This window comes from Brachyistius frenatus, unplaced genomic scaffold (genome assembly GCF_029030835.1).
Source record: "Brachyistius frenatus isolate BFR_SWC_R1_liver_20210118 unplaced genomic scaffold, ASM2903083v1 Contig_51, whole genome shotgun sequence".
Lineage (NCBI taxonomy): Eukaryota > Metazoa > Chordata > Actinopteri > Embiotocidae > Brachyistius > Brachyistius frenatus.
In genome coordinates, this window is record NW_027210650.1 from 1,287,024 (window position 1) to 1,314,846 (window position 27,823).

The window sequence follows — 27,823 nt, forward strand, 5'->3', positions numbered from 1 at the left end:
ATACGTCGTACACAAGTGCTGGAACACGAGAAGCGCGGCTAAGTTACCGCCGTCGCAACTCGGTAGAAGAAGTCGCGCGCTCCACCGGGTTCAACCCGTGCCGACGCCCCCGTCGGGCTCTTTCGCCTTCCGTCTCACTTAGCGTCAACAAACCGACCGGCGGCGCGTCGCCGCGTGACAGAGGAGGCGCGAAGAAACCGAAGCCTCCGACGACAAGAGCTTCTGGAGGAGCGTCTCGCACGAAGATCTCTGACGTCTGCAGAAGGTGATAGTCCGGGATGTACAGATTGGACGGGGTGATTGTGTGGCAAGCGATGAGCTCTGTGTGTGTGTGTGTGTGTGTGTGTGTGTGTGTGTGTGTGTGTGTGTGTGTGTGTGTGTGTGTGTGTGTGTGTGTGTGTGTGTGTGTGAAAACGCAGAGTCGGCCGGCAGCAGGTTCACCTTCGAACTTCTCTGGAACCACACGGGAGTCGTTTTCAAACAGATAGCCTGAGAGAGAGAGACAAGGAGGGGGATTGTGTTAAGAGTTTCAAGTGGCCTTGATCTGGAGCACAACGAGGTTTGTTCCTTCGGGAACGGCGCCAGAGCTTTGAATACCGTTCCACCAAACATAGAAGGATCCATTCACACATGAATAACATCGGGCCGGCGGGCGTACGCTCCGCTCCGCCAACAGGGAGACGGGTTTCATCGTGGAGACATGTGAATATCTGCTCCCAGGACTTGTGGAGCGTCTTCCTTCACGTCCTCCGAGTCGTTTGACCGCCTCTTTATTATCATTAAATCAGAATCCGAATTACCCGAAAATGGTCTAAAAAACAATAGGAGTGAAGGCAGGGATTGTTTTTCCCCTTTTTGCAGGGGAAACACGGCACTTTATTTATTTTTTTCTTTCTCCGGGAGTTGTGTTTATTCAGGGATTCTTGAGGCAGGGGTGAGGCGAGAGGGCCTCTGCCAATGGAAACACGGACACTATGCCGGTTAGCCAATGACCGCAGAGCTCTCACCAGAGAGGGCTCATCGTAGATAAAACCATGGAGACGGAGGAGAGTGGAGTACATCGGGTGCAGTACACCGACATCACTACGACACCTTCCGCTCCAGAACAATAAATTGGCAGATGTCTTTAAAAAAAAAAAAAAACGGGTGAAATACAACAGCAAAAAACTGGTATTACCTTCATTGCTGTGCTGAGGGTTCGGGTAGCTCTCGTTGTGGTGGTACATGGAGGGACATCCAGGCACATCTGTAACACAAACGGCTTCACATTAAAATATGTATTTATTGATTAAAAAAAAAATTAAAAAATTAAACACCGTTTCAGAGAGAAAAGCCTAGTTTGCACAGGCCAAAATATTCTTTTATAAATGATGTATCATCACTGAAAAGGTCATGGACACCGATCACAAAGGGTCGACTGGGCGCCACGCAGGTCTCAAGTTTGTGAAAGTTTATGCTTTCCCACAATACGGATATTTGGCGCGATCGCCCGCAAGGACAAACTCCGCATTCATCATATCGCTTCCCTTGTCTCACTCTCTCTCTGCTGGTATTTTTAGGCCGTGAGCAAGCACCTTCACCAGACCTGAAAAGTGGTACAGTACACGGCGTCTGCACTTCGTCTGGGCACATCACCGGCTGGCTCAAATAGCCGCTTTCGCTCATATAGATTTCATATCGGTCCGAGCGAGCCTCCGGGCTTAAATTCTCTGCAAGTTGGAACACTTGAAACGCTCATTGAACGTGTTGCCAGCCGTTCGGCAACACTATTGTGCTCGGTTTCCTGCGACTGCCCTGCTCACCTTTGTGTGTCGGTGAGAGTATGTGCTCTCTTTTCTTTTGGTCGTTTGTAATAATAATAATAATAATAATAAAAAAAAGTGAGTCACCGACTATTTTATGTTTGTCTGTTTTTAATCCGTCTGTCAACTGTATCAATGAGGCCAGCATAAAAATGTAAAAACCCCTGAAAGGTGCAGCTCGTTGCCTCTGGCTCCGACCGTGACTCACTCCCGGGGAATGCAGCTGCAGCGCTGCGACTGCGATAAAGACGCCACTGGGGAAAATCAAACCCTCCATTACGGGGCAGCAGCACTCGATCATACTGTAAATAATATGTCTGCCAGCGATGGCGAGGCTGCCACCGGGGAGCGATGGGCAGATTGGGTGTGAGAGCACCCGGGTTAATTGTATACCGAGTGGCGTTACCATTTTGGGTCTTTTCATGCGACACAATAGCGGCGATTAAGCGACGGAGCGCTAATTTGTATGTGAAACTCGGTAGTCTCGTTTCTCTACCCGGCTTTTAAAAGCTGGAGACTTTGTGGCATTTGGTCGTCATTGTTCGCATTAAAAGGAAAACACTGGTAGCGTTTTGTCTTTACATGCTATTTACTTCAATAAGTGGTTTTTTTTATCTGCCCCATTATCATTATTCTCATGACACACCTATGATGTTGGGATGTGATTTATTTCAGTTCAATGACCGTAGAAATGGATGACGCTGTAAACTAGCAGCCAATAAACAACAATTACTGAAGTCAAGCTGTCTTTTGAAACCATATTAATGCGGATGATTTATTTACAGGGTGCATCATAGTGTAATGATGCACGGGCATTTCACCAAAGCCTGTAAGACATCGGTTCACAACAGGATACCGTGTCAGAGTCTGGTGTTGTCTCGTCTTGTCTTGGCCAGGCGTAAAAAAGCTCAGGCACAAACAAAAACACGTAATTAGGTTGACAAAAACCAGGTGGTTCAAGTTCAGGAAAAGATTTTTCGGCGAAAAGAAGTCATTTTACATCAGTCACTCGATTTGATTGGGAAACCCGAGGACACTAAGCCCCGCCCACCTATAGCAGAAACCTGAGCGCCCCCAATCATACCACTTTTTGAGGCCTAATATCTAATTAATGACGGGAATATTTTCGGATGGACCGCCAGAAAACTAATAAGGAGCGACTTTAGCCAACAACAGAATAACGGCTTGCAGAAATTTTAGACCTTGAATTCAATGAATAATTCTTCAAATTTGAGTTTTCATTGAGGCGTTCTTCTTACTTTAGGCTTTCCACACTGTACATGGAGAAGCTGCGCTAAAGGAGATCTACCAGCAATCATGAAATTTGATTTTATTGATTGAATTTGGCAACAGGATCTCCAAATCGAAGGCTCCTGCCACAACGTATTCGTCCCCAGAAGATCGTTGCTTTAACTGCCAACAAACCGAATGATAAACTCTGATCTTCTGTCTCGACGTCGGCCTCCGCAGGCGGTCGAACTCGTATCAGAGACACGTCGGAGGAAACCGCACCAAGTTCAACATTTCTCCTTCTCCGAGCACTTATCCACAGAAAAAACATCCTTTTGTACTTTCCCTGCCCCTTGTTTTTGTTCTTCTTTCTCAAAGGTTCCTTTTACAGTGTTGCTGTAAAAACAGTAGGAGTGAAAAGAATTCGGTCATGTTTCCTTGTTTTTTTTTTTTATTATTTGCATTAGGTCTGCTGGTTTCTGCACCGCGAGGCGGTGCTTTAGTAGCCGTCCGCTAATGCTGGTGTGCCTGTGACCTGTGGGAATCTCAACAAAAAGCAGGTGAAGGAGGACACGGTGAGCTGGAAGTGTTACATTTCTCCCTCAAACAGGAGCGAGCAGAGGAGCTGCTTTCTACCTCACGGCTGGTAAAGCTTGTTGTTAAAGCGCCCGAGCTGGCTACCCCGCCCCGCACTCAGCCCCCCCCCCCTCACCCACACACACACACTGCACCCTCCCCACACCATTACCCTCCACTCCTTTCGACTCCCTCCCCTCACCCTTTCTCCCAGAGCCCAGCCAGTGAGAGGTTCGAGTTACTGCGGCCACGCTCATTTTTCCATTATGAGTTCATCTGCCTGCAGAAAAAGGAAGCTGCTGGTGCAACCTGAAACCCTGGAGCACTCCACCAGGGACTCTAGTCTTTCCAGTGCCCTCCATTTTCTCAATGAAATTCCTCTGCCTCTCTCTCTCTGAGAGCAGTGGAGGGAGGGAAGGAGGGAAGGAGGAGGAGGGAGGGAGGGAGGGAGTGGGAGAAGGAAGGAGGGAGGAGTGTTGCAGCAGCAGAAAAAAAAATACTGTTGTTTTTTTTTTTTCCTCTTTTCATTGCAAAGTGTCAGAGAGTTGAAAGGAGGAGTTTTGGAGGCGGAGAGGGAGTCGAGATACAGCGGAGAAGTTTGTTTGCCTTTTGGACATTTTGTTCTAGAGTAAACTGTGCACACTGGGGAAGTTTCTTTTCAACAAAGGGACTTTTTTTTTTCTTTTTTTAAAGACGAGGCCAACTGATGTTTTGGAGTCACTTCACAGGTGTGCTCACCAGATTTAACTGATGTTCAAATCCATATTTTGTCCATACATCTACATTTATAGGCTTTTCCATTACAACCCAAAACATAAAAATTGCCACGAGGTTGACTTTTTTTTAAGACCTTCAGGAACCTTGAGAGATATTTATTACTTAAAAATATTAAGTCACTAAATTGTCTTTTTAGTCAACAGAAAACTTTGCTAACAAGGAACAATGCCAGACGTTTACGAGTTTGACCCTGAAAAATGATTTAGATCACTGATTATCCTATAAGCACTCCATTGTTTGGACAAAATAAGCAATTCACCTTCAGCCAGGGAGATTTTGATGTGATATTTTTTATATTTCAGAGACTCAAAGAAGAATTGATTAATCATAATCATATTCAGTTTGCTTGAATTAAAACTACAGACATAGAAAAGCTGACACTGACGACATCCTCTTTTAAATCCGGTGACAACGGTCTGTATCACTCACCAGGTTCGTAGGTGTAGTCTGTGGGCTCCTGTTTGACCATCATGTGGGCTGGTGGGAACCGGTGTGAGTGTGAATGTGGGTGTGGGTGCGGGTGGGGGTGCGGGTGGGGGTGAGGCCCGTGCCCGTGTCCCTGCCCGTTGCCGTGCCCCGGGCCGGCCATGTGAGCTGCCCGCTCGTACAGCGGGTCCAGGTACTCTTGCTTAAAGCTTTGCTGCAGGTACGGCATGCAGGGGTCAGAGTGCTGCCGGTGATACCCCCCCACCACCACCACCACCACCACCCCCTGGTCCTCCTCCACCGCCCCCTCCTCCTCCTCCTCCTCCTACACCAGCTATACCGCTGCCATGTCCAGCCGGGGCAGATGGCATGCGCTGGAAGGCCTGCCCTGGTGGGGGGAACTGGGGGCACATGGGGTCTCCTGAAGGGCCCTGAAACCTGGAACTGAGACATGAGATGCAGAAGCTCAGTTCAGTTCAGGATCTCATTCATATAATCATCAATAAAAAATTTTTTTAAAAATGCAACTCAAAAGTCCCTGCTGGAGAGACGTCCATGCTGTGTCACCTGGTGTTGATGGGGTAACTGTTGCTGGGGAGCGGCTGAGAGGCGGCGGCTGGGTTCATGTAGCCCGCATCGGGCCGTCCGGCCGTGGCAGGTTTTGGGGAGTAGTGCTGCTGCATGGGAGACATGGGGGTCCCTGGGCAGGAGCTCTTAGCTCCTCCTGTAGCCCTTTTCTGCTCATAGGCACTGTAACAAAAAAACAAAAACAATACATGAACACACGAGGATCCAATCATGCATGAATACACACATCAGAACAGGGTCGAACTGCAGAGAGGTGTTATTTTTTTTTCTTCCAGTCAATACAACAAACAGAGCTAATGGGAGTTCTTTCATCGGGGTTCAGTCGATAACTGTTCGGTCAGAGTTTTAGCTGCGTTGACTTTTGCATGACAGCTGACCAGTGCCGGGTCGCTGTGCGCAGATAACTGTTGTTGTTGAAAGGGATTGTTTCATTTTAGGTAAGAAAAGACGTCTGTAAATAAGAGTGTATCATCCCTTTTCTGTCCCTTGAGATTTCTGCCTCCCATTTAAAAGCAGTGGAGGTAAATGGAATTGCAATTATCAGTGATCAAAGCATAAAAACAGCATCATCTCTTTCCAGACGTAATATCCTGGGTAATTATTGATGACTTCGTAACTTCTACATGGTTGATTGCCAATGAAGAAGTCGTTCCTGATGTCGTACTTCCCTTCATACATTCACCTATAGTTCTCTTTCATTTTAGTATCGCTATTTGGAAATAACCGTAACATTTGAATGCCTCACCTGCCAACATTACTGCTGGATTTAATTACTGTTTTTGCGCTCTGTTTAACAATAAATACACCGATGGCTTCTGTCCAACAGTCGTTTAGTGGTACTAACAAAAACAAAAAACACTTTAGTGTTGTGTTGTGCAACAGCTGCACCTTTCTTAAGACGCCGTTCCGGGTACTCAGTGTGCTGCATGTTTGCAGACTTGTCAGAATGTGTGCACTCAAAATGTTGAGTGTTTGTATGTAAGTAGCCACCTGGAACAAAGCATGTGTCTCTTCTTGATTATTCAGAGAAACTAGGAAGTTACTCCCAGAGATGATTTAAAAAAAACAACAACAAGAATATCTGTTTGTTTCTGGTTGAAAGGGATCCTTGAATGTAACACTACTACATGGTGACATACAGCCTACTACTGCAGTTTCATCAAGTACCTGGCATAAAGGCACTGCTCTCCGCCGGGGTAGCTGAAGCTCTGCTTGTGGCTACAGGACTGGCTGGGGTCGGAGCCCGGGCTCTGTGGTTCCTTCTTGATAGTGACAGGAGGGCTGTGAAATGCCACCGCTAGGAGAGACAGTAAACAGAAAACAGGTGAGGATTGGCACGCACTGACACACACACACACACACACACACACACACACACACACACACACACACACACACACACACACACACACACACACACAGACACACACCGCAGGGCTTTGTGTGCTCCTTTGTGAATTGGCCCTGCCCCGATACTACAGCCTTTGAGCTCAAAGGCCAAAAGCAAATTCTTCTATCTGCACAGGAATCGCTTTTTGTTTTACATGCCAGCCAAAATGCTTAAGCGACTGTCAACTGCAAAACAAAGGGCAGCAGACAGACGTGTATAAACACACACACACACACACACACACACACACACGGACATAAACACCAGAGAGGAACAGGCGAACACACACACACACACACACACACACACACACACACACACACACACACACACACACACACACACACACACACACTGCATTCCAGCAGTTATTTGGAAGCCTGAAGTGTCCTCGCCCACTTTTCTTTTTTTTTCTTCACCGTTCCAGACACAACAGCAGCCAAAACTTCCTCATGTCAAAGTAGGGCTTAAAGCTAAACAACCGTACGGGCCAGAGAGATGTCTGTGGACTGATGAAAGTGAACGTCACACCTCTGCTACGACGACATATACACAGATTCTGTCGCAGCATTCTTTCCTATCGGCATCCAGATGTTTGCCATCGCTTGTGCGCTTTGTTATTTTTTTTTCTTGACGTAAAGAGTCCAAGATTTAAAAAAGAAAAAGAAAAAGAGATAACCTGATAATGCTACATGTTTCGAAAGAAATGGGAATTTTTTTTTTTGTTCTTCCATTTGATGTTTCCCCCAACGGCATCCTCTCAATCTCTAACTGTCGATCAAGCTGGACTGCTGGAGGGGACCTTTGCCTTAATGGCCACAGAAACCACCCAAAGTGGAGCTTCAAACTGTGCTGAGGGCTCGTGTTTATTATGTGAGGGGAGGTTTTCACCCGGAGAACTGTACAGGATGTTTTTCTGGTCCCGGCAGGGTAAACAGCAGCAGCTGTGCACTTCCAGCTGGGAAGGCATGTATTTATGTGTGTGCACGTGTGCAGGAGCGTGTTGTGTATTAGTACTCTAGGCTAGTCTATCTAAGTGTGCTCATGAATGTGTGTGCATAAACGTGTGCGTGTGCGTGCGTGTGTGTGCGCGTGTGTAGCTGACGGAGCAGGCCACACTGAAAGCTCAGCCCAGGTAATTACATAGTGTCGTCCATTCACAAAAAGAGGAGAAAAAAAAAAAGTCTGGCAGACTGAGTAAAGCCCAAAATGACTCTTCCACCGAGGCAAGAGATAGAAAGTGAAAAAAAAACAACAATGGTGTGAATGAAAAGTGAGAAAAGATTATAGTGACATAAAACCACAAAGAGCCTCAAGGATCTGCTGTTAGGCCGGCACTTTTTCCTGAACTCTCAAAATTGCCTGTAAGTACAGAGTCAAGATTAAAGATGATGTCTCAATGAGTCAATGAGTCAATCATTAACAACAACAAAAACAAGCATCACTAAACATCTTTACATATAGCTACAAATACCAAACATTCACCTGATTCTTGCTTTTCAAATACGAGGATTTGTTGTTTTTTCGGACTTAAAGGCCATCATTGTACATTAAAGCTAAAGTGTGGGACATTCAAAGGCGGAGATCGGCTAACCGAAAACTGTTCAACAATGCCTTTGTCTTTTAGACTCTTTCCAAAAGATATGGGACCATTTGGATCAAATTCTGATGGTTAAAAAATGAGTCATTTCGCAGGAGTTCTGATGCTTTTTTATTTCATTTATCCACCGTTTTCCAGCAGCGATGGAGTAGCCGATGGCCGAGCACCGGAGACTTCCACCGGCTGACCTCCGATTTAGCTCCACGCTAACTTGAAACAGTTTTAATTTTTAATTTTTTTATTTTATTGTACTCTATTAATCCCCGAGGGGAAATTCTTTCGCTACAGCAGCATCCCGAGGGGGAGCTGCTGCAACAGGCTGCCACGACCGCGGCGCCAACTAACCTGAGGTGCATGTTTTTGGGTGATGGGAGGAAGCCGGAGAACCCGGAGAGATCCCACGCAAGCACAGGGAGAACATGCAAACTCCGCACAGAAAGGCCCAGGACCGGATTCAAACCCGGAACCTTTTTGCTGTGAGGCGACAATGCTAACCACTGCACCACCGTGCCGCAGTTCAAGACTTTCCAAACATTACCAGACTGAATGGATTAAGTTCTAATAGTGCAATGAGTCATTTTGAGAGGGTTTTTTTTTTTTTGGTTTGCTTTGAAAAAAGTTGGAATTCCTTCAAGACCGGCGTTCAGAAGTTCATCTCACTTTAAACCTGTTTGCATTCGGACTGAGCTTGCCAACATGAATATATAAAAAAAAACAAAAAAATAAAAACCGACAAACTGAGTCAGACAATCATCAAACGGCGCTCCTCATCCTCATAACCTTCCTATTTTTAGTCTGTACTCACTCTCCCATGGCAGGCGGGCAGGTGAGGAAGTGTTGGCTTTAGCGGAGGATCAACGGGATTAGAGAGCATTTACCCAGATTTCCCAGACAGACGCGATGGGATTCCAGCCTCCTCTAAGTCTCCGACAGCTCGTCTGCTGGTACACGGCACGGTGGCACATGACATGCCGCTCTAATAATACAAGCGTGTTGGTCTATTGCCATTCCCCCCCCCCTCCTCCTCTTTTCTCCGCCATGGTCGTGAACTGCAAACGATCCTCAGAGGGTGTGCACAAGTCCGCCCGACGGCGTGGCCAAGTGGAGCCGCTAATGCGACCGGCAGGAACACCGCTCTTGATGTGGCTCTCGGTTTACGAGGATGTTCCGGCCCGGGAACGCCGTCAGCTGCGCTTCAGAGGAGGGTCTGGCTGTGTGTGCGTTTGAAGCTATTTGTGGGTGTGTGACCTTTCTGGAATATTAATTAATCTGGTGAACGAGCATCAGATCAGCTTTTTGTGTTTGTTTATTTGCCTGTGACCGGGAGATTGCTGTTGCGAGCCTTTTTCCAATTAAACGGAGCTGTTTGATGTTCTGTTTAACAAACTCTCCAACATGTGGATAAACCAGTTTCTGACACTTGTACGGTGGTAATTTACACAAAATATTAAGAAGCAGCATGCTATCGTACCCACACCGACGATACTAGTGTGCTGACGTTTAGCCGGTATAATGTTTACCCCTCTTTGTTTTGCGCGTCAACATGCCAACGATGCTAATTAGGACTAGAAGGCAAAAGAAATCGATCAGAATCCGAGGATATCTTCCTTTTGGTGCAGTGTTTAGCACTGTCACCTCACAGCAACAAAAAAAAAAGGTTCCGGGTTCGAATCCGGTCCTGGGCCTTTCTGTGCGGACATTCTAGGCTTCCTCCCATCATCCAAAAACATATCAGGTCAGGTTACCTGGCGCCGCGCTAGTGTTTGCTGAGAATGATTCATTAATAAAGTGTATAAAATAAATAAATAAAAAATAAATAAATAAAATAAAGCTCGGTGTCTACATTTAGGTTATTGTTGCGCTGTTTGCAAATGATTCTTTCTTTTTTTTTCCAAGACTTAAAATATTATTGAAAAAGAAACAGAGATTCAACGAGTGAACTTCTAAAGTACCAAGAGTTTGGTGTGTTTGTCTGGAAGCTGGAGAACATGAGGGATGTACACCGTTTGGTGTTTTCGGTTCGGTGAATCGCGCCGCGCACTCGGAAACTCCGGTCAAGAACTAAACCATTCGGTGATTAATCTTTTAACTGCTTTTAGTGATTCGGGACGCTTTGCACTTCACTAATTGTTAGATTCAGGTGTGCTTTGGCTCGGAGCAGGTAATAAATCTTTCATCGCCGTCACTGGAGAAAAATTCATCCGATTTCACGCGGCTCTCTCTGAGGCCAGAAGAAGCTTCGTACAACTTCTCTTCCACGTATGCAGTCGTACTCCCCCAAGACGTGGAGCTGCACTTCAACATGCATGTTGTCGAGATAAGCTAAAGTTTGGTCTGACGGTGGCGCCACGGGAAAAGTCAGAGATCACTAAAGCTGCTCTGATTTCTCTTCAGGAGATCGTGGTGAGATATTTCACTCAGGACATCAGGACATCGTCTTCCTTTTGCGCGTCTAAAAAAAAAATAACATAATTTGGGGATTAATCTAACATCCGGATCCAAAAATAGTCCTCGATTTAAAAAACCCTGGCCTCCACCAACTATCACAAACTCTCTCGGCATATTACAGTAAATCTCGCTGTCCAAATGATGTCAAATTCTTCTGCTAAAATTTATAAGGTGCTGGCGGTCTTGTAAACGGATCCGGGGAGAGTTATGTTCTTCAGGTTCCCGTCTCTTCCTGCTTTTATTTGGGGCAATATGACCTCCTTTAACTGCTTTGTTAAATGTTACATCACCCGTTCACAGAGATCCTCGTGTTTCAGGGTTTCTCTTCAACAGCGAGGGGGAAGAGGGGGTGGGGATGGGGGGGGGGGTGGGGTACGGGACTTAAATCTCAGTTTGTGAACTTAAAGCGTGAAGAACCTGGAAGGTGTTTGGAAGTGAGCGGACAGATAAAGTACGCAATGTAAGCCTTGAGATAACGCAGGAGTGTGTACATTAAAGTATATGTATATACGGGAGTATTTATGTTCCTGTGGATGATGAGTATGCACTTTGTCCTTCAACACCGGGCGGAGGAACGTGGCGGGTTCCCACCGCCTCCCAAAACCGACCGGGTCAAAGGGTTCTTTCCTCACTTCAAAACTCGTCTTATCTCCTCCTCGGTAATTTTGTGGTATTCTTCGCCCTTTGCACCCTTTTTTTTTTGGAGTGCTCTGTAAAGGGATGACCCCCCCCCCCCCCGGCCTTTAAGGCAGGGTGCTGGTGGACTTTTACATATGTAAATGTTGGCTCTTTAGAGGGGGAGGATGCGGGGGTGAAAGGTGATGGTCATGGTTGAGTGCTTTAGGAAGTAGGGGGATCATTACATTGGGGGAGGAGGGGCCCATTCAACAGACACCCACCGCAAACAAATCGCATGGATGGCACCCCCCCCCCCCCCCCACACACACACACACACACACTTTTCCACACAATGGGCCCGTCAGCCGAGCTATACGGAGGTGGTGTGAATGTGTTGGGAAACGTTATTGGATTCCTACGGGAGGTAAAAAAAACAAAACACAAGAAGAACTGATAGAGAAACAGATTGCACACAAAATAGCCCCTAAATAGGAAGAACTATATCTGTAAAAATATTTTGAACAAGTCGCTTCGTGCAGTCGATGAGACCCGGCTATGAACTCCTCCATCTTATTTCGGACAGATTATTTCCTACCATTAAAGGCCCTGGTGGAGGGAAATCCAATCCGAGGACAGGAGTGCATCTGGAGAGTCTTACACGTTGAATGTTTATATGCGGCTTGGCCAAGTCTTAAGCCTCTGGAAGTCTGCAGCACACGACCGCCTCGCTCACAATAACTCACTGGACATCGGCCCGAGTGTCAAACAGGGTGACTGGATCTCGCCAGAGCGAAGAACACGCGAGCGTTAACGTAAATACGCACTTAATGGGTCCGATCTAACAAATAGGACTCGAGTCGCACATTCAGGAGATCTGGTTCTCATCTCGCATGATATGTAGCGGCGAGCGAACGGCGCGTGGACGCACGCCGACAGAAACCCGGACCTGCAGGCGCCACACCTGGTTCCTCCGCTGCTGCCGACGTACGAGGCCAGTTGGGCCGACAATAGTTTTTAAAAGGTTGAAAAAGCTCTTAACTCACTCAATTTGATTTAAATGGCCGTATTTGCTCAGCTGATACATCGCTCCATTGTGGTGGAGGCAGCATAGGGAAGAGCAACGGTGTAATTGAAAATAACTTGACTGTCAGTACATGCATTCTGCGTTCAACGTGACTTTTAAAAGTTCTGCACACGGTCGTACGGCTTACTTTCTCAGACCAACTTTTTGTGTTAGTTTCTGAGTTTGCGTCCGTTTTAATACTGGAGTAGCTATGTGATTGATATAATAAGTAAATCTACAAAGACTCAGATGTAGGTTGCCACATCATGCAAGTTAAATTCAATCACTCAGAAGCTGAACCTCAACTAAAACTGCATTAAACCCGAGCAGATCTCTTAGATTACATCGTCTATGGTTTGAATTCTTTCACAGCATGAGGCGAGTACGGTGGGATTCATGCACCTGTAGCTCCTGGGAGCTGAAGCTTGGCCTTATTAGGGAAATGTAGTGTCAAGAGGACAAAGACAGATCTAACAAATGCAATTAAAATGTGGGCACTTCAATCACCGGAGACAATCTACAGCTCCTCGTCTTCACCCAGTGCAGCTTATAAATGTCCACAGCTTCAACGGACGGTTCACAAGTTAAAACAAATGCCAAAAGAATCTGCGACAATCTGGTGATGTCTCCGTTTTAAACCAAACGTGTATTTAGAGCGTTTTTTTGGCCTCGTTGCTCAGTGGAAAAAAATTCAGAGCCACAGAGCGAACCGGAGAGCGAGGGAGGGAAGGGAAGCGAGGCGATACAATACGATCCAGACCGCTGCGACTGCAGAGAGGCTATCCAGTCATTCCACTGGTGCATGGAAACATGTGCTGGACATGTGTGCATGCTTCTCAGGTCACTGCACAATCAGGAAGAGACAGAGATGCAGAGAGAGAGAGAAGCAGCTCAAACTCGTCCTCTCTCTCTCTCTCTCTCTCTCTCGCCAGCGGGCCCGAGAGTGGCTTCAGTATCTGTCTGCTCGGGGAGCCCAGGAGTGTTGGATCCATTAGTGTCGGCTCTATCTGATTTACAGGTCGTCCTCTCTCATCTGATAATGGTTCAGGGCTCCTTGAATATTTAAAGAACGGTTGTCAGATACCTGCCAAACAAGCCTAACGAGATTGATGGAAAGTACAATGGTATCAGCGAGACAGATGATTGGCCCGGACAGCTCCACAGCCCCCTTCTCACAAATCTCTTTTCTTTTTTTTTCTTTCTTTTTTTTGTCGGCCGTTAAAACGACTTCGGTGCGTCGTGTCGTGTTGCCAAAGAGGAAGTGCATCTCAACGACTCCAATCATGGGAAAGGCAGTGAATTTTGCAGACATCCTAGTTTCACTTCCCTTTTAATAAACTGGAAATAGATCACGGTATTTGTCCAAATAAATTTCCAAAAATCAATCTCGATGAATGACTTGCATAAAAAAAAAAAAATACCCAAAGTGGAGAACATGGATGGAAAATAGAAATTCATACAATGATAAACTTCATATTTTATACTTTCTCTGAAGCATCAAGGGATCTCAATCTAATTGGAAACGTCCCAACATGTTTTCCCTACTGTCCACTTCACTTTCAATTGTGCAGCGTTGGCCTTTTATAAATGGCCATTGACCAGTCATAAATCTGGCCGCCCAGTAGCGTCTTTAGTGGATCCGATACAATACATCCCTGTCTCGGGACATGTGCAGCGAGGGGGACGTCCCGTCACAGGCGAGGGGTGGATGTAATTAATCTGGCACAATATTGACTCCTCACTCTCTATTCCTCGGCCCCCAATATAGCTGTCCCCTCTTAACGTAGCGATCGATCCCCCTCCACACGGTTACTGAAATGATATAATGAGCCGCCCATCCGGGGGGTACCGTGGACGTGAGGGGAGATGGATGGGTGTGTGTGTGTGTGTGTGTGTGTGTGTGTGTGTGTAACGTGGACTTCTTCATCGGTGTCTCTACGTGGTTTTTTTTTTTAGCCGGCGTTTTCGAGGTGAAATCTTTCTTATCGGGAAGAGATAACGCACAGAAAAACGTCCGGGACACCTGAAATTATCAGCGAACGAGCCACATCCACAGTTCTCCCTGGGCTTCTCGCACCCCCTCCTCCCTCCCCTTCTCCCCCCACCCCACCCCTCCCTCCTCCAGTTCCTCGATTGGGATCTCGACCGTAAGGGCTACTCGGCGCGTTTGACCCGCTCTTACCCCTCTCCCTGCCTCCGAGCTGATTTATCTGCGCTTTATCTTTATCAAGTCATCTATCGAGCCTCTCCATCTCCTCCTGCTGCTCTCCTGCATGAGCGAGGATCGATATCGCCGTACGCGCTGGCTCTCAGCTCGCTCTGCACACCTCCTGGTCTGTGTCAGCAGGTTGCTGCACGCTCACCCCTGCAGCCACCTCTTACACTCACGTGCAGAGTGTGTTTAATGTGTGTGTGTGTGTGTGTGTGTGTGTGTGTGTGTGTGTGTGTGTGTGTGTGTGTGTGTGTGTGTGTGTGTGTGTGTGTGTGTGTGTGTGTGTGTGTTCAACTGTCCTGGTGGCCAAGAAACGATACCTTCATTTCTTCTTCTTTGAGAGGAAAAGCAACACAACACAATTCAATTCTTGAATCAAACTGGTTTCTGGCAGCAAACTTGTTGTTCAAGCGGTTAAATTGTAAAAAAAAAAAAAAAAAAAACAACAACAAAAAAACTGTTGCTAGGTAACGGCAACATGGACAGCGTCTAGGAGCCAAATAGGCTAACAATTTAGCAAGCTAACACGGGGGTAACGTAATAAAAGGCACGTAGGGAAAAGATGAGGCCGTTATGAAGATCAACATTTTCCTCAGACGTAGGCTATTATCTAAGTGACGAAGATATAATTATAATATATCAGCTCGACATCCAACGAAAGTCAAAATTGGAATAGTAGGTGTTTACAGTTTGGGAAATAATTTTCCAAAGAAGTTTGGATCTTCTGGAGATTTGAAAATGTGTTTCTTATGACCCCTCGCTGGCTTCTCGGATCTCGCAAATTAACTTTCTGGATATGATTTTGTTCTTACAATGATGCAAAAGGTCCCCCCTCCCCCCAAAAAAAGAGGAATTGACCAAGACCAAAAGCTGGAATAAACTGCGATTATCCTAAAAAGGTCAAAACTGGACAAAAGACTTGCTGCGTGTGTCCTGCTGACACAGTCCCATGTATCTATTGGAGATCACTCCAAGTTCAGCTACTGTTATTTTTACGGCCTCGCCCTTTTTTCTCTTTGTGCAGCATCTGTTCCCGTCTTATGGCTGCGCTCGAATTTTAAAAGAGAAAACATTCCAGCTGCAGAAAGCATTGCCGTCCGAGAAAAACGCAGCGACGTGAGCATCACAGCGATGCACGTGTGCACACACGCACACACACACACACACACACACACACACACACACACACACACGCACACACGCACACACGCACACACACACACACACACACACACACCTCTCCTGTAATAAAACACACACTGCTGTCCATTCACAAAGCGCCGCTGCCGACACTCGGGCTGCGCTGCCCGGCTCACCCCCCATCCCCATCCCCATCCCCATCCCACCCCGGCTTTGACAGAGCTGCTCTGAATCAACACGGAGAAGTTCAGCTTTTACTTCCCCTCTGGAAGCCGTTAAACGCCTGTTACGCTGCACGCCTGACCACCACCAACGCATTTTCAGAGAATTTGATTGACTTAAAGGTCGACTAGATAGATAACGTCGTAAAAGAGAAAGTTGCTGCATCTATTTTAAAAGTTCATATTTGGGGCAACCAAAGATGTGTTTACAACTGCACCAAGTCAAAAACACCTTTCTTCACTATACAAGAGGAGTTGCGTGGGATTAACAAAATCGTGGAAAAAAAAAAAAAAAATCCTGCACATTTTAATGAAAGACTGACAGTAAAATAGGCCTGCGCGTCTCCGAGGTGTTGCTAGTGGTGGAATAACTCATGTCAATGTCATGAATGAAGGTTTACTCCCCTTAACTCAAAGTGCTGCCTCAGCCAGTCTCTCACAACCAGCCCATTCATAAAACTGTGGGGCTGAAGTTTGTGTGTACAAAAAAAAAAAAAAGAGCGTGTGCGCAACAGGTCGAGTGTGTTTATGTGTGTGTTTATGTGCGTGTGTGTGTATATGTATGTATAAGTGGATGAGAGGGCTGTCAAAGGAAATCATCTGTTCACGTAAGAGAAATCAGCCATTTCACTCATAAACAAAAACAGAAATGCCGCAACAAACGCGGCCGTTGAAGAGGCCTCGCCTCCTCGGAGGAGCGAGAGGATCTGCAGACGTCTGGCAGGCACCTGGCTGCTATTGCTTTTTTTTTTTTTTTTGCACACTTTGTTGCATAGCAGCTGTATTTTGGAAAGCGGAGAACACAGAGCTGCATGTTTCTCTTTTGGGGAAGAGAGGGAGTTGGTGGGGAGGTGGGGGGGAGGGTCGCTCCCCCCCCCCATCGCCCCACGCTCCAAAACAGGGCCTGATTGGGCCAGTTCTGATCCAGAAAAACAGCGCAAACAAGAGGAAGGCTGTGAATTCATGACAAAGCAGAACACACAGAGCCAGAGAGACACACTGCTGGGAGGATTTGGTTGGAGCTGGGTTACTAGAACCACTTTTTTTTTATTTTTCTTCTTCTTCTTTCTGTTTTGAGCCAGTCAGTTTTCAGGGAAATATGTCAAATAAATCAAAATCCAGTTTTTAATTTGTGAGAATTTGCAGGTTTTTTTTTTTTTTTTTTTTGTCAGATAGGAAATTATAACTTGTATAACTGGGTTTTCTGGACTGTTTTTCAGGCAATCTGATAATGCCATGTTGGACTTTGTACACTTTTTGGACATTTTGTAAACCAGACAATCAAGAAGTTAATCACGCAGTCAGATATATTAAAACAAAAGAAGATTTTGCAAAAAATTCTTGAAAAACATAAAAGAACAAAACAAACAAAAGCCATAAAATACGAGATGTCGTTTAAATCGTTAATTGTTTTAATAGTCGTTGCATGCAACATTGATTTGAAGGAGTTCAATTCAGTTTCATATCTTCCTTCTTCTTCTTCTTCCTCTGCTCTCACTTGACTTTTCTCCACTCGCCGTAAACTCGCTCTCTGAGAAGCAACTGTAACGGCCACAACTTCCTATATAATTACTGCAAGGCACAAAACTAAACAATCGTCCCACACAAGTCTAAAATCACTGGATTAGTTCACATCTTGGAACGCTCAATGTGTGTGTGTGTGTGTGTGTGTGTGTGTGTGTGTGTGTGTGTGTGTGTGTGTGTGTGTGTGTGTGTGTGTGTGTGTGTGTGTGTGTGTGTGTGTGCTCAGAGGAGAGACAGAGAGAAAAGGGAAAGGGGAGGCAAAGAGGGAGGCAGAGGGGTCCAGATTTTTAAATTTGACTTAGTTTGTACAGACACAGGAAGGGAGGGAGGGGTTTGGAGTGTCCACTTGGAGAGCAGGGAGGGAGGGCGATGGGGTTGAGGTGGGGGGGCTGGGGGGAGGGGGGGTTAGTACTGTAGGGCTTTTTTATGAATGAAGACTGAAGGAGAGAGCAGCAGAGGACTGAGAGGGAGAAGGAGAGAGAAAGCGAGAGAGGGGGGGGGGGAGGGAGAGGCACACTTCCTTTTACGCACACGGGGAAGAAAATTTATGAATGGGTCACATCTCTCGAGCTGCTCCGAGTGTAAACAACATACTTGGACAAAGAAGAACAAGCTCTCGGCGCTCCATTTAAAAAAAAAAAAAAAAAATGGGCTCTCAAAAAACGAAAAGTATCAACGTGTCCAAACAATTTTTTTTTTTTTTAATTAAGTACGTGCGCTATAAATTTGACTGACACCTCCATGTGTTTCTTCCCCACAGGCGGTAAACAGACAAAAGGAAGCGGAGCGTCAGGCGAGGGTAACCCCCCCCCCCTCCTCCTCTAAAGCAAAACAAACATGAATCCTTCTCTTCTCTTGATGAGATTAAAAAAAAAAAAAATTAAAAAAAAATCACATAAATCTCCCTAAGAGCCAATCACATTAGGTCAATGGGAAAAATATGATTATCACCGATAACTCAATTATACCATTTAAACACACACACACACACACACACACACACACACACACACACACACACACACACACACACACGGGTCAGCAAGTACATAAAAGCTACATGTTTGCGTAACCTTCCCTCGGTGGCAGCCTGCAGACAGAGCACGCTTGTTAGTTGCGAGCTGAGGGAGAACGGGCCAGATGAGATAGATTTACCAGATGTGCAGGTATTGCACAATCTCCCCCCCCCCCCCCCTCCAAGCCTCCGCCCCCTCTAATCTAAGCATTCCCAACATCTCGCACTGTTTTCTCGCCCCTTTTCTTTCGCTGGCTCCCTCCTCTCCCCCTCTAGCCCCCTCTCTCTCTCTCTCTCTCTCCCTGGCAACACCACACCCGAGCAGGTAACAACTTGACTCGGTAAACAACATTGTTTAATTTTAACAGGGCGCCGCTTTCAATGAAAGCCTCAATTATAGTCCGGTCACCTGGGATTAAGGTTTTGCTATTTGCTCTTTTCTTTTTTTGTATGTTTTGGAGTTTCCAAAACAGGTGACTCACCTGTTTTGTTTTTTTAATGCCAGACACTGAGAATGCCATTCAGTATGGGAAAAGATATACGCCTTCTTTGTTGTTGTTGTTGCGGCTTTTAATAGACACATACAAGACAGAGAACAAACACAAAAGATGAATATATTTATAGTCGCTTGTCAGCTTCAATTTTCCATCAGTCAAAGCTGAATAGAGCTGCTCCGACTGCACTCTGCGGCCATTGACTGCGATCAGCGGGGACACCGTCTGTCAACGCGGGACAGTCTCTGCCGCGTATAAGTGAGCTGCCCGTCAAACCCGAGCCCCCCTGACCCTGCAAATCATACCCAGGTCAACCGTTAGCGGAGGCCTGACAGCTGATTGGCTGACAGGCCGAAGGGGGTTAAGTAGACATGACCTCTGCATGCCCCGGGGTTCATCTGCACTTCCTCCGCCGCATTGTTGGCCGACGGACAGCGACAATGTCGCGCAGGGGCCGATGTGTCACCGGGGGGGGGGGGTGAGTGGGGGGTGGGGGTCACCGGTGGGCGCTGAGCAGTCGTGACTGGTTAACTCACACGATGTCTGCCCGACAAAAAGAAGCAACGGTTTTCAATCGGAGGAAGTGCCTTTGAGCTGCGACTGAAAGCTGCCAGTTATACTTTGGGGATGGGGGACTATTCTTGAAGTCTTTAGCTTGGTAACCATTTCAGTGTCACTGCAACAGAAGGAGAAGCCTGCAGTGTTTTGAATGGGACAGAAAAAAAAAAAAAGTGTTTGTCGAGCGACACGTCCTCCCACCTAGATCCTGAATCGCCATTGTTAAGACAACACAACAAGAAAAGGGAAACTTATTCAAATAGCCGCTCAGTTGTGCAGCCCAGGAATTTGCTTTTCTATTTTCCACCTTCCGACGTGCACAAAGGAAAAAAAAAAAATCTTTGTACCTGCAGCCCTTGAATCATTTTCTACTGGTTTCCTGCGTTGCACCTATTCAGCTTTTCAAAGGCATGCAAATGCAACGGCGGCGCACAATGCTGGCATCCAAATTCACGTCGTGATGACCGGGGTCATTAGGCCTTCGGTTTCTGCATAGCTTTGCCTGCCAAAGAGATTACTGTAACATCAGCGAGTTACAGTATCCCCGTCTGAGCCTCCGGCGGCTGACCTGACCGCTGCTCTCGTCCTCGCTCGTCCTCATGACACTCACGCTTTAACTGGAATCACGCGAACGGGACATCTGGACCGAGTCTGTCCGTGCACGGATCAATAACTGATTAAATAAACAGTGGAAAGATCCAATCTGGTCAGAAAAATCGGATGTTTTTGGGACTCAAACACACACCGGGCACATCTACACGCGTACATTCAGGAAGACCGAAAATGAAAGTACTCACAGTTCTCGGAGTGGAAATCAGGAACAAACTGCTCATCACTGTCGGGAACCTGAGCTGAAATTAGAAGACAAAAAAAAAAAAAAAAAAAAAAAAAAGAGACGCAATCAGATTTGTATTATTATTATTATAACAAAACTTAGACCTTTCGCCGTCTCTTCTTTCACCCTTCGTTCGGTCTTCCTTGAAATCGGAGTCAGAGCCAGGCAGGGTTCGTTCAGTTGACCTTCACTTTGTGATTTATTTATTTTTTGCAGCGTGCCAGCACTTTCCTCACCCAGAGATCAATTCACGAGAACACGGAGCCGCCGAATAGACGGTAACCTGCCGACCTGCTTTCATGAATTTAACATTTCTCAGCACGTACGTCGAGCATAAACACAAAGATAACAGCAAAACCTTTGTGGAAGGGAAAATATTTGTATTTTAAAATTCACCACGTAGCAGAAAACAACCACATAAAGGCGAAGTTTTTTCAGCCTTTAAAAGTTTATTGAAGGTCATTTTAATTTAATTCCACTAGTTTGTTCACTTTAAAATGTTTTTTTCCACTTCAAAATGCCACTTCTTTTGTCCGTCAGTCAAATCAAACAGGGCAGATCCTCTCATGTGGCCGACTGTTGCTTTAATCTGTATGACAGGATGACTAAACTTCTTATTTTCTACAATAACTCATCAGTCGTGTGACCTGCAGCTTTTCTGCGTATTTCCCGGAGAAGAGACGAAACGGGCTGTTCTTGCTGAACGAGAATCTGTCAGCCACTGGTGACAAACCATCTGTCTGGATTCCACTTTTGTCTTCGTCCCCAAAGTGTCTGGAGACTCTCTTAAAAGCAGCAGTCTGGACTTCATCTGCTGCGAGTGGACGAGGAATCGCTTAGAGCCACAGCGGATGGAAAACAAGGAAACGGGACTAAAAGCAAGAGAGAAGGCAGATGTATTTGTTGTGCTGTGAATGAATGTTTGTTTGTTTTTAAAGCAACATTAAGACTCGATATCACCGTCTTCCAACCGACGTCATATTCAGTTACGTCTCAGCGACACGTAGATGTAAGTGTCTAAGTCAATGCGAGGGTCTAGTATGTGTGATATCTCCATCTGATCTGTAATTACTTGCAGCGGTGTACAGTTACATCGGCCCCTCATGATGAAACTCATTTAACTGAATAAGCAGAAGCCGGTGAGGCTGAGCCCAGGTGCAGCCGGGCTAGACAGACGCCATTGTACCACTCTGTCTCTCTTCTTTTTCTTTTTTTTTTTTAGGAATCCAAACCCATTCACAATTGTCCTTTTGAAGCTTTGGACTTTAGAGTCGCACAAACACATTAGAGCAAAAGCCAAAATCATTTAACTGCCAACACCCTGCCAGAGGGTGAGGAGGTCAAATTCAGCCACTGGCACTGTGTTTGCCCACTCGTGAATTAATGACCTAACCCCCGATCCGAGAGCTAGCAACCTTTTTATTCTGGCAACGCTCCAGCTGCACGACTTTCTACGTTTTTTGTATTTTTTTTTTTCTTTAAAAGTGTTTTCACTCACACTTGCGTCACTGTTAAACCGGACCGGTGAGGAAAACTTGATGGCTATCGTTAAATATCATGAACCCAAAAACACACCGCAGGTACTTGAGCAGCACGCTTACAGGAGGGATAAAGAGCTGCCTTGTAAATGAATCCCTGTATTAAAAAAAAAAAAAAACATTTGCAGAGCGCACCATGACTCGGCAACACCACCTTTGATTGTAACCTCACCCAAGAAACCAAAATCTGACCTCCGCGGCCTCATCTCTCTCACCTCATCGACTGTTTCCAGACACACAGAGAGAGCGAGAGAGAGACAGAGCAGCAGAGACAGAGGACAAAAAGAGGAAATAAGAAATTCAAATCCACTTTCTTGTCGTCACACTCCTCCTTCCTGTGCAGAGGAAACCGGATGACTCCGTTTCGGAGCATGTTCTGATAAATGACATCGATTTCTTATATAACGCCGCATCCTGTGGTTTACTATACCATAATAATATTACCCCCTTTTAACTTTTCTGTCTTTTGCCCTCGGGGAGGGGGAGGGAGGGAGGGATGAGGGGGAGGGAGGGGGGAAAGGAGGGGGGGTAAAGCTGGCTCCATGAGACAGAGCAGGGGCGACTATTTAGTTCTGTAGATCCAACGATCAATCATGTCCACTGGTTGTCCAAAACAGAACATGCTCGACCTCATAAAGACACAAGGAGAGAAGAAACACCAACGATGAGCATCAGACATTATCGCGACCCTGGCGTGTGCGTGTACGCATGCTTTCCTGTGCATCTGATTTGTTTCCAGGAACACCTTCGTCAGGGGCTTTGCAATGCAAGTCAGCACAAGAAGGAAAGTGTGTTTATACGAGCGGAGACGTATGTTCTCCCCGATGCTTCCAGGCACCTTGAATGACTTTTTTTTTTCTCCCAGTGGGAGATCCTGGGCGGAGCTAAGCAGCCGCAGTCATATAAACCTAAAGGCCAAAATGAGACAAGATGTGACAAGCTCCTGAACTCTTGCCATTCACTGCTTCACCCTTTCTGTCTCGCTCTTGTTTCCGCTCTCCTTTTGCAAGAAGAAGAAGAAGAAGAAGAAGAAGAAGAAGAAAAAAACTCCCTCCAGCTAACCGGCTTTTACAACCTCGGTGAATCCCTCACAACTGCAATCAGTCATGATCAGGTCTTTAATTAATGCAACAGGAAAGGAGAGGTCTTAGCCGGGGAAGCTGAAAACAAGCCAGTACTTAAGGTTAAATAACGCTTTGATAAAGTTACACTTCCATCTTTCTGTCCTGCTTATTTTTTTCTTTATTTTTACCTTGTTCCGTCTGTGTGACTCAACAATGAGCGACCACACGGTTTATAAAAGGACATCATATAAAGTCTCCTTTAAAAGGCTGGTTTATCCAACTATAGAAAATAACTACATCTTCATTTACCTCCTGGTAAGAGAGGTGAATGGAATGTAGTTTACGTTAATTTAAAGTTTGAAAAATATAAATTATATTATTTAAGAACATAATCTCTTTCTAGTCCAAAGGCTACATGACACAATAAGTCTGAATGACATTGAGTTGATCTGATTATAATTGTTTGGTATTTTTTTTATTGACTTTTTGCTTTTAGATCAAACTTTTTTCAATCATTTCTAAGTATTATATTATTATTTTTTTTTTTTAATAAACCATCATTTTTACTAAAGTGTGTTGTTATGAGCTGATTTGAAACAGGGCTGTTTAAATGACCTCATTCAACAGAACCAGATTCATGCTTTTGCATTGAAAGATGAATATCTTCATTTTGAAGTACAAAAAGCATTTAAATTAAATTAAATAATATTCAACGAGAGATTAGTATTTCATCTTAATATCACTGATCTTGTCTCGTGCACCATGTAGATTTTTGGTGAGCTTAATGAGTACGTTTTGCTTGCTGACATCAGGGATCTATTCGTTTGGTAGAAAGTATTTCCAATAATACTTCTATTCAAACTAACCAGGAACAACACGTTTTAGATTATTTTAAAATGTGTTTTTTTTCCCAAAGCTCTAAGCAACACAAACTAATCTTAACTCACCGCCATTGTAGTGAGGTGGTGGCAAGGATATCTTAACATGGGTGACAACAAACTGGGAAAAAAAAAAAAACAAAAAAACCCTCTACAACTAGTGGTGAGATGAAAAGCTAATTTTCAGTGAACTAAACCTTTAAGTGTGGTCTTTACTGGCTAAATCTGTGAAAACAAATAAGACTCCAACTTTGAAGCGACACCCATTGTTTTGGGGTTTTTATTGGTTCTGGCTTTCGTCTTTGTCCGCGGGAGACGCAGGTGTGAAGTGAACTTGCTGGTTTTTGACGCTGCATGAGAGAAGGTGCGAAAGCTAACATGGAAGCGGCATTGTTTGCCATAAAGAGTAGCTGGGCAGAGAGCGGGCTTAAATGTCTGTCTTCTCTTCATGCAACTGTCTACAAAGTGTCTCCGGCTGCAATTGTTTCACTTCCCTGATTCACCGTTTTGAGGTGACATAAGCAACTTCTCATACTTGGAAGCATTAAATTCCACTTTGCCTTTCACTAAACAGCAACGATACACCGAGCTGAAGGAGAACAGCATTTATGAAGAAAACACACTCCTGCCATAAATTTCAGATTCCCTCCAGACATGTTTAAAGACATAAAATCAGCACTCAAGAAGCTGTGTCTGATAAAAAATTAAAAAAAGGAAAAAAAAAAGTTCAATGCTCAATAACCTGGTTAAAAACTGTTTTTTAACCATTTAAAAACTATGAACGTGTAATTATTTGCCATTTCAAAAGTTTAACAATAGGACACAACATGTCTTCAACTTTTACAGTATATATGCACAACAGGCTCCAACTTTTTTTTACTTGTGTAAGTTGCACACTGTCGCTTTCCAAACTAATTGTGTCATCACAAAGTTTGTGGAAGACTTAGGCCCACATATTTTGTGTACGTGGTTTGGGGGTTGTCATCTCCCCAAAACTTTAGGTTTTTCCAATTAAAAATATGCTATTTCTTCTAGTTTTTAAACCGATCTTCTCACCAGATGTGGGTGAAATCTTCCAAAAATGTTGAAAAGCCAGAGCCGACAACACAAAAACAGACAAAACGTGCTACGAAGTCATTCGGTTAGTTTTGATGCTCTTCACAATGGTTTTACATTCAATTGGCTTAGTTGGCGCCCAAAATGGGTGGTGGGTGCTGCGCCGAAGCCTTAAAATGGTAAAAAAAAAAAATCACTGTTCATGTACTTTAAACTCAGATTTAAGGTGAGCACCAAGAAACAGTTTAAAAAAAAAAATCCTTCCAGTGTCAAACTCTGCACATTTAAACTCAACCATTCAAGCAACAATAAGAAAACGAGGGTCAGAGAAGGACTTTAAACGGGACCTATCGTGTTGATGTGTCACATAAGAATGTAAATGTACAAAAATAAGTGCTAATTCCCTTTAAACTTTCACATCAAAGCACATCAAAGCAACTGACATAACAAAATTCACACCTCGTGGTGCAGTTCCCATTTTTACTGGCAGCTTCAGAGCACACAGAGCCACTGTCCTGCCACCACTGGGCTCCAGGTTACCATCAAAAAACACTCAATGACTCACTGCTTGTGCCCCCCCCACCCCCTTGACATACAGTATAATTACTCTATTAGGGCTCACGTCATCAGTGCACTTATTAAGTCTACTAGCTGACAATTGCCTCTGACTGGGCCTCATTTCATCGCTATGTGGTTTTTGAGTGACACAAGCCAAATAGCCTGTTTGTTTGCACTGGCTGCTCGCTGGCTGGCTGGCACGCACGCTACATGCCAACATGGCCAAAATAGGATATGCTCAAAGCTAATAACGTCCCGTCTGTGTTCACTCTGGCCACTTTTTTTTTTCTTTTTTTTTTTAAGATGGGGTGTTTTATAGTTTTGAGCATGTGTGTTGCATGAACAAAATGTGGGCTCCACAACAAGGCAGCAAAACTAAAGAGCTCATCTTTTTCAATCTTCTTTTTACAAAAGTTTTATGAAAGTGCTCCAATAAAAAAGTGAATTAATGAGACATTATCAGCATTTGTGACACTATTCTGACTTTTGGAAGACAGATTAATTCAGGTATTTTTTTTCCTGTGTTCACTACTCTTGTCTAGACAGACACAGCATCAACTTGTTGTAATCAGCACAGAAAAGCACAGAGAGGAAAAGCAGCCTTCAGGCAAGTCTCACCTTCTGTGAGCCACGTCTCTTGGAGCTGGATTAAATCCTGGAAGAGGTCTGAGCAAAACACATAGAACGAGAAAAAGTCAGCACCAGTTCGACCACTTCTCACTGATATTAGTCTAATCCCAATAATATCCCAAAATGCAACGGCTAAGATACTGACAGGCATTGCCCCGGGTATTGATAGACCATGATGTAAACATACGTCATGTAAAGACACGATAGGCCAAAACTGTGAACTACTTTACCTTCGGATTCCTGAGGGGGTAATTCTGTGTCCATGTATTTCCTTTTCGCTGCCATCAACAGTCTATTAAGGGGCCCATTTCCTTGCGACTTCTGCAAAACCCATAGATGTTAACAGAGGAGAAGTGTTAGACAGAGTCCAACAGGGCATTTCCAGCACATCAGTGTCAGAATAGTTGAGGAGTCTTTTACTAAGAGCAGGAAACAAAAACAAAAAACATGAAGTGATGCACATTTCACCAACAAAAACAAGCAGTAGTAACAAAAACAACAATAATATTTAATGGAGTATGATTTTAAGCCTACTGCATTGGGTGAAGTGCAAGCCCCAAAGAAAAAAAACATCACATTTCTCAGTTGTGGAGGCAATCTTGAGGAAAAAACAAACGCGCTGTTTGCGTCCGAGCAAAGTGCCCATTTGGCACACATTGACACGCTCCTCCACCGAAGTAGCTCAGAAGAAACCCGCCGCCAAAACATCTATCAAAATGCGTTACATGCTACGCTTTACTTTGCGGACGTTTTTTTTTCTTCTGGTAGTTTTAAGCGGGGTGACAAACATTTTTTTTTTTTTCTACCGCGCACACACACACACACACACACACACAGCTGCTTTCAGGCAAAACTCGTGCAGACGCGACGCGGAGAGAGAGAGAGAGAGAGTGTGTGTGTGAGAGAGAGAGAGAGAGAAATAAAAAAGCCCGGTAGCTCGAGTCACTGTTTAAGGCATTGAGAACAAACAAAAAAAAAGTAGTAACTGCAAAGTTCATCCATACGTACATTTGCTAAAGTGTAAGGCACTTGCTGGTCCAAATATCCATCCATCTTATAATCCATCCGTTAACCGTTTGTGGTCATTTAGGCTGAGTGGAGTGCGATCCACGCAGCCTTACAGGGAGAGGAGGGAGCGCTGCTTGTGAATGGAGCTGCGTGGAGGCTGCATGCATAATGAGCTCCATTCACAAAAAATGCCGAGGGGAAGTGATGGCGAGTGATTACCCAGCGGGCTGCGGCCCGCTTTACAAATCTCTCTCTTTTTTTTTTTTTAATGCGTGTGTGCGTGTGTGACAGACAGCTCGTCACTTTACCTCCAAAGTTTCAGGTAAAAGTAGTTTTCCTGCGCAAACAACCCACTTCTCCGCTTTTATTTTGGAGAATGATGCGGTTTTGCTGCTCTCTTTTTTTTTTTTTTTTTTTTTTTTTGCGTCACAAGTCGCGTTTTGTGATTTAAAAAAAAAAAAAAAAAAAAAAAAATAAACACGACAGACGGTTCATAAAGAGCCTGTGAGTTGTATTTCTCTTTCTTCGGGCTGTTTGCCACGTCTGCTTAGTTCACCACTTTCTTCATGAAAGC

General features: G+C 45.0%; 1 protein-coding gene across 1 annotated transcript in view; it reads right to left on the bottom strand.

The window, feature by feature from the left end:
* etv4 (ETS variant transcription factor 4) overlaps window positions 1-27,379 on the bottom strand; it is a 30,990-nt gene extending 3,611 nt beyond the window's left edge. The window contains 10 exon segments of the mRNA XM_069704596.1: window positions 442-489; window positions 1,178-1,246; window positions 4,815-5,073; window positions 5,075-5,255; window positions 5,379-5,561; window positions 6,567-6,696; window positions 20,480-20,533; window positions 26,230-26,277; window positions 26,472-26,562; window positions 27,250-27,379. Of these exon segments, the coding sequence (XP_069560697.1) occupies window positions 442-489; window positions 1,178-1,246; window positions 4,815-5,073; window positions 5,075-5,255; window positions 5,379-5,561; window positions 6,567-6,696; window positions 20,480-20,533; window positions 26,230-26,277; window positions 26,472-26,562; window positions 27,250-27,306 (1,120 nt within the window). The 5' untranslated portion in view covers window positions 27,307-27,379.
* Window positions 27,380-27,823: the final 444 nt, after the last annotated feature.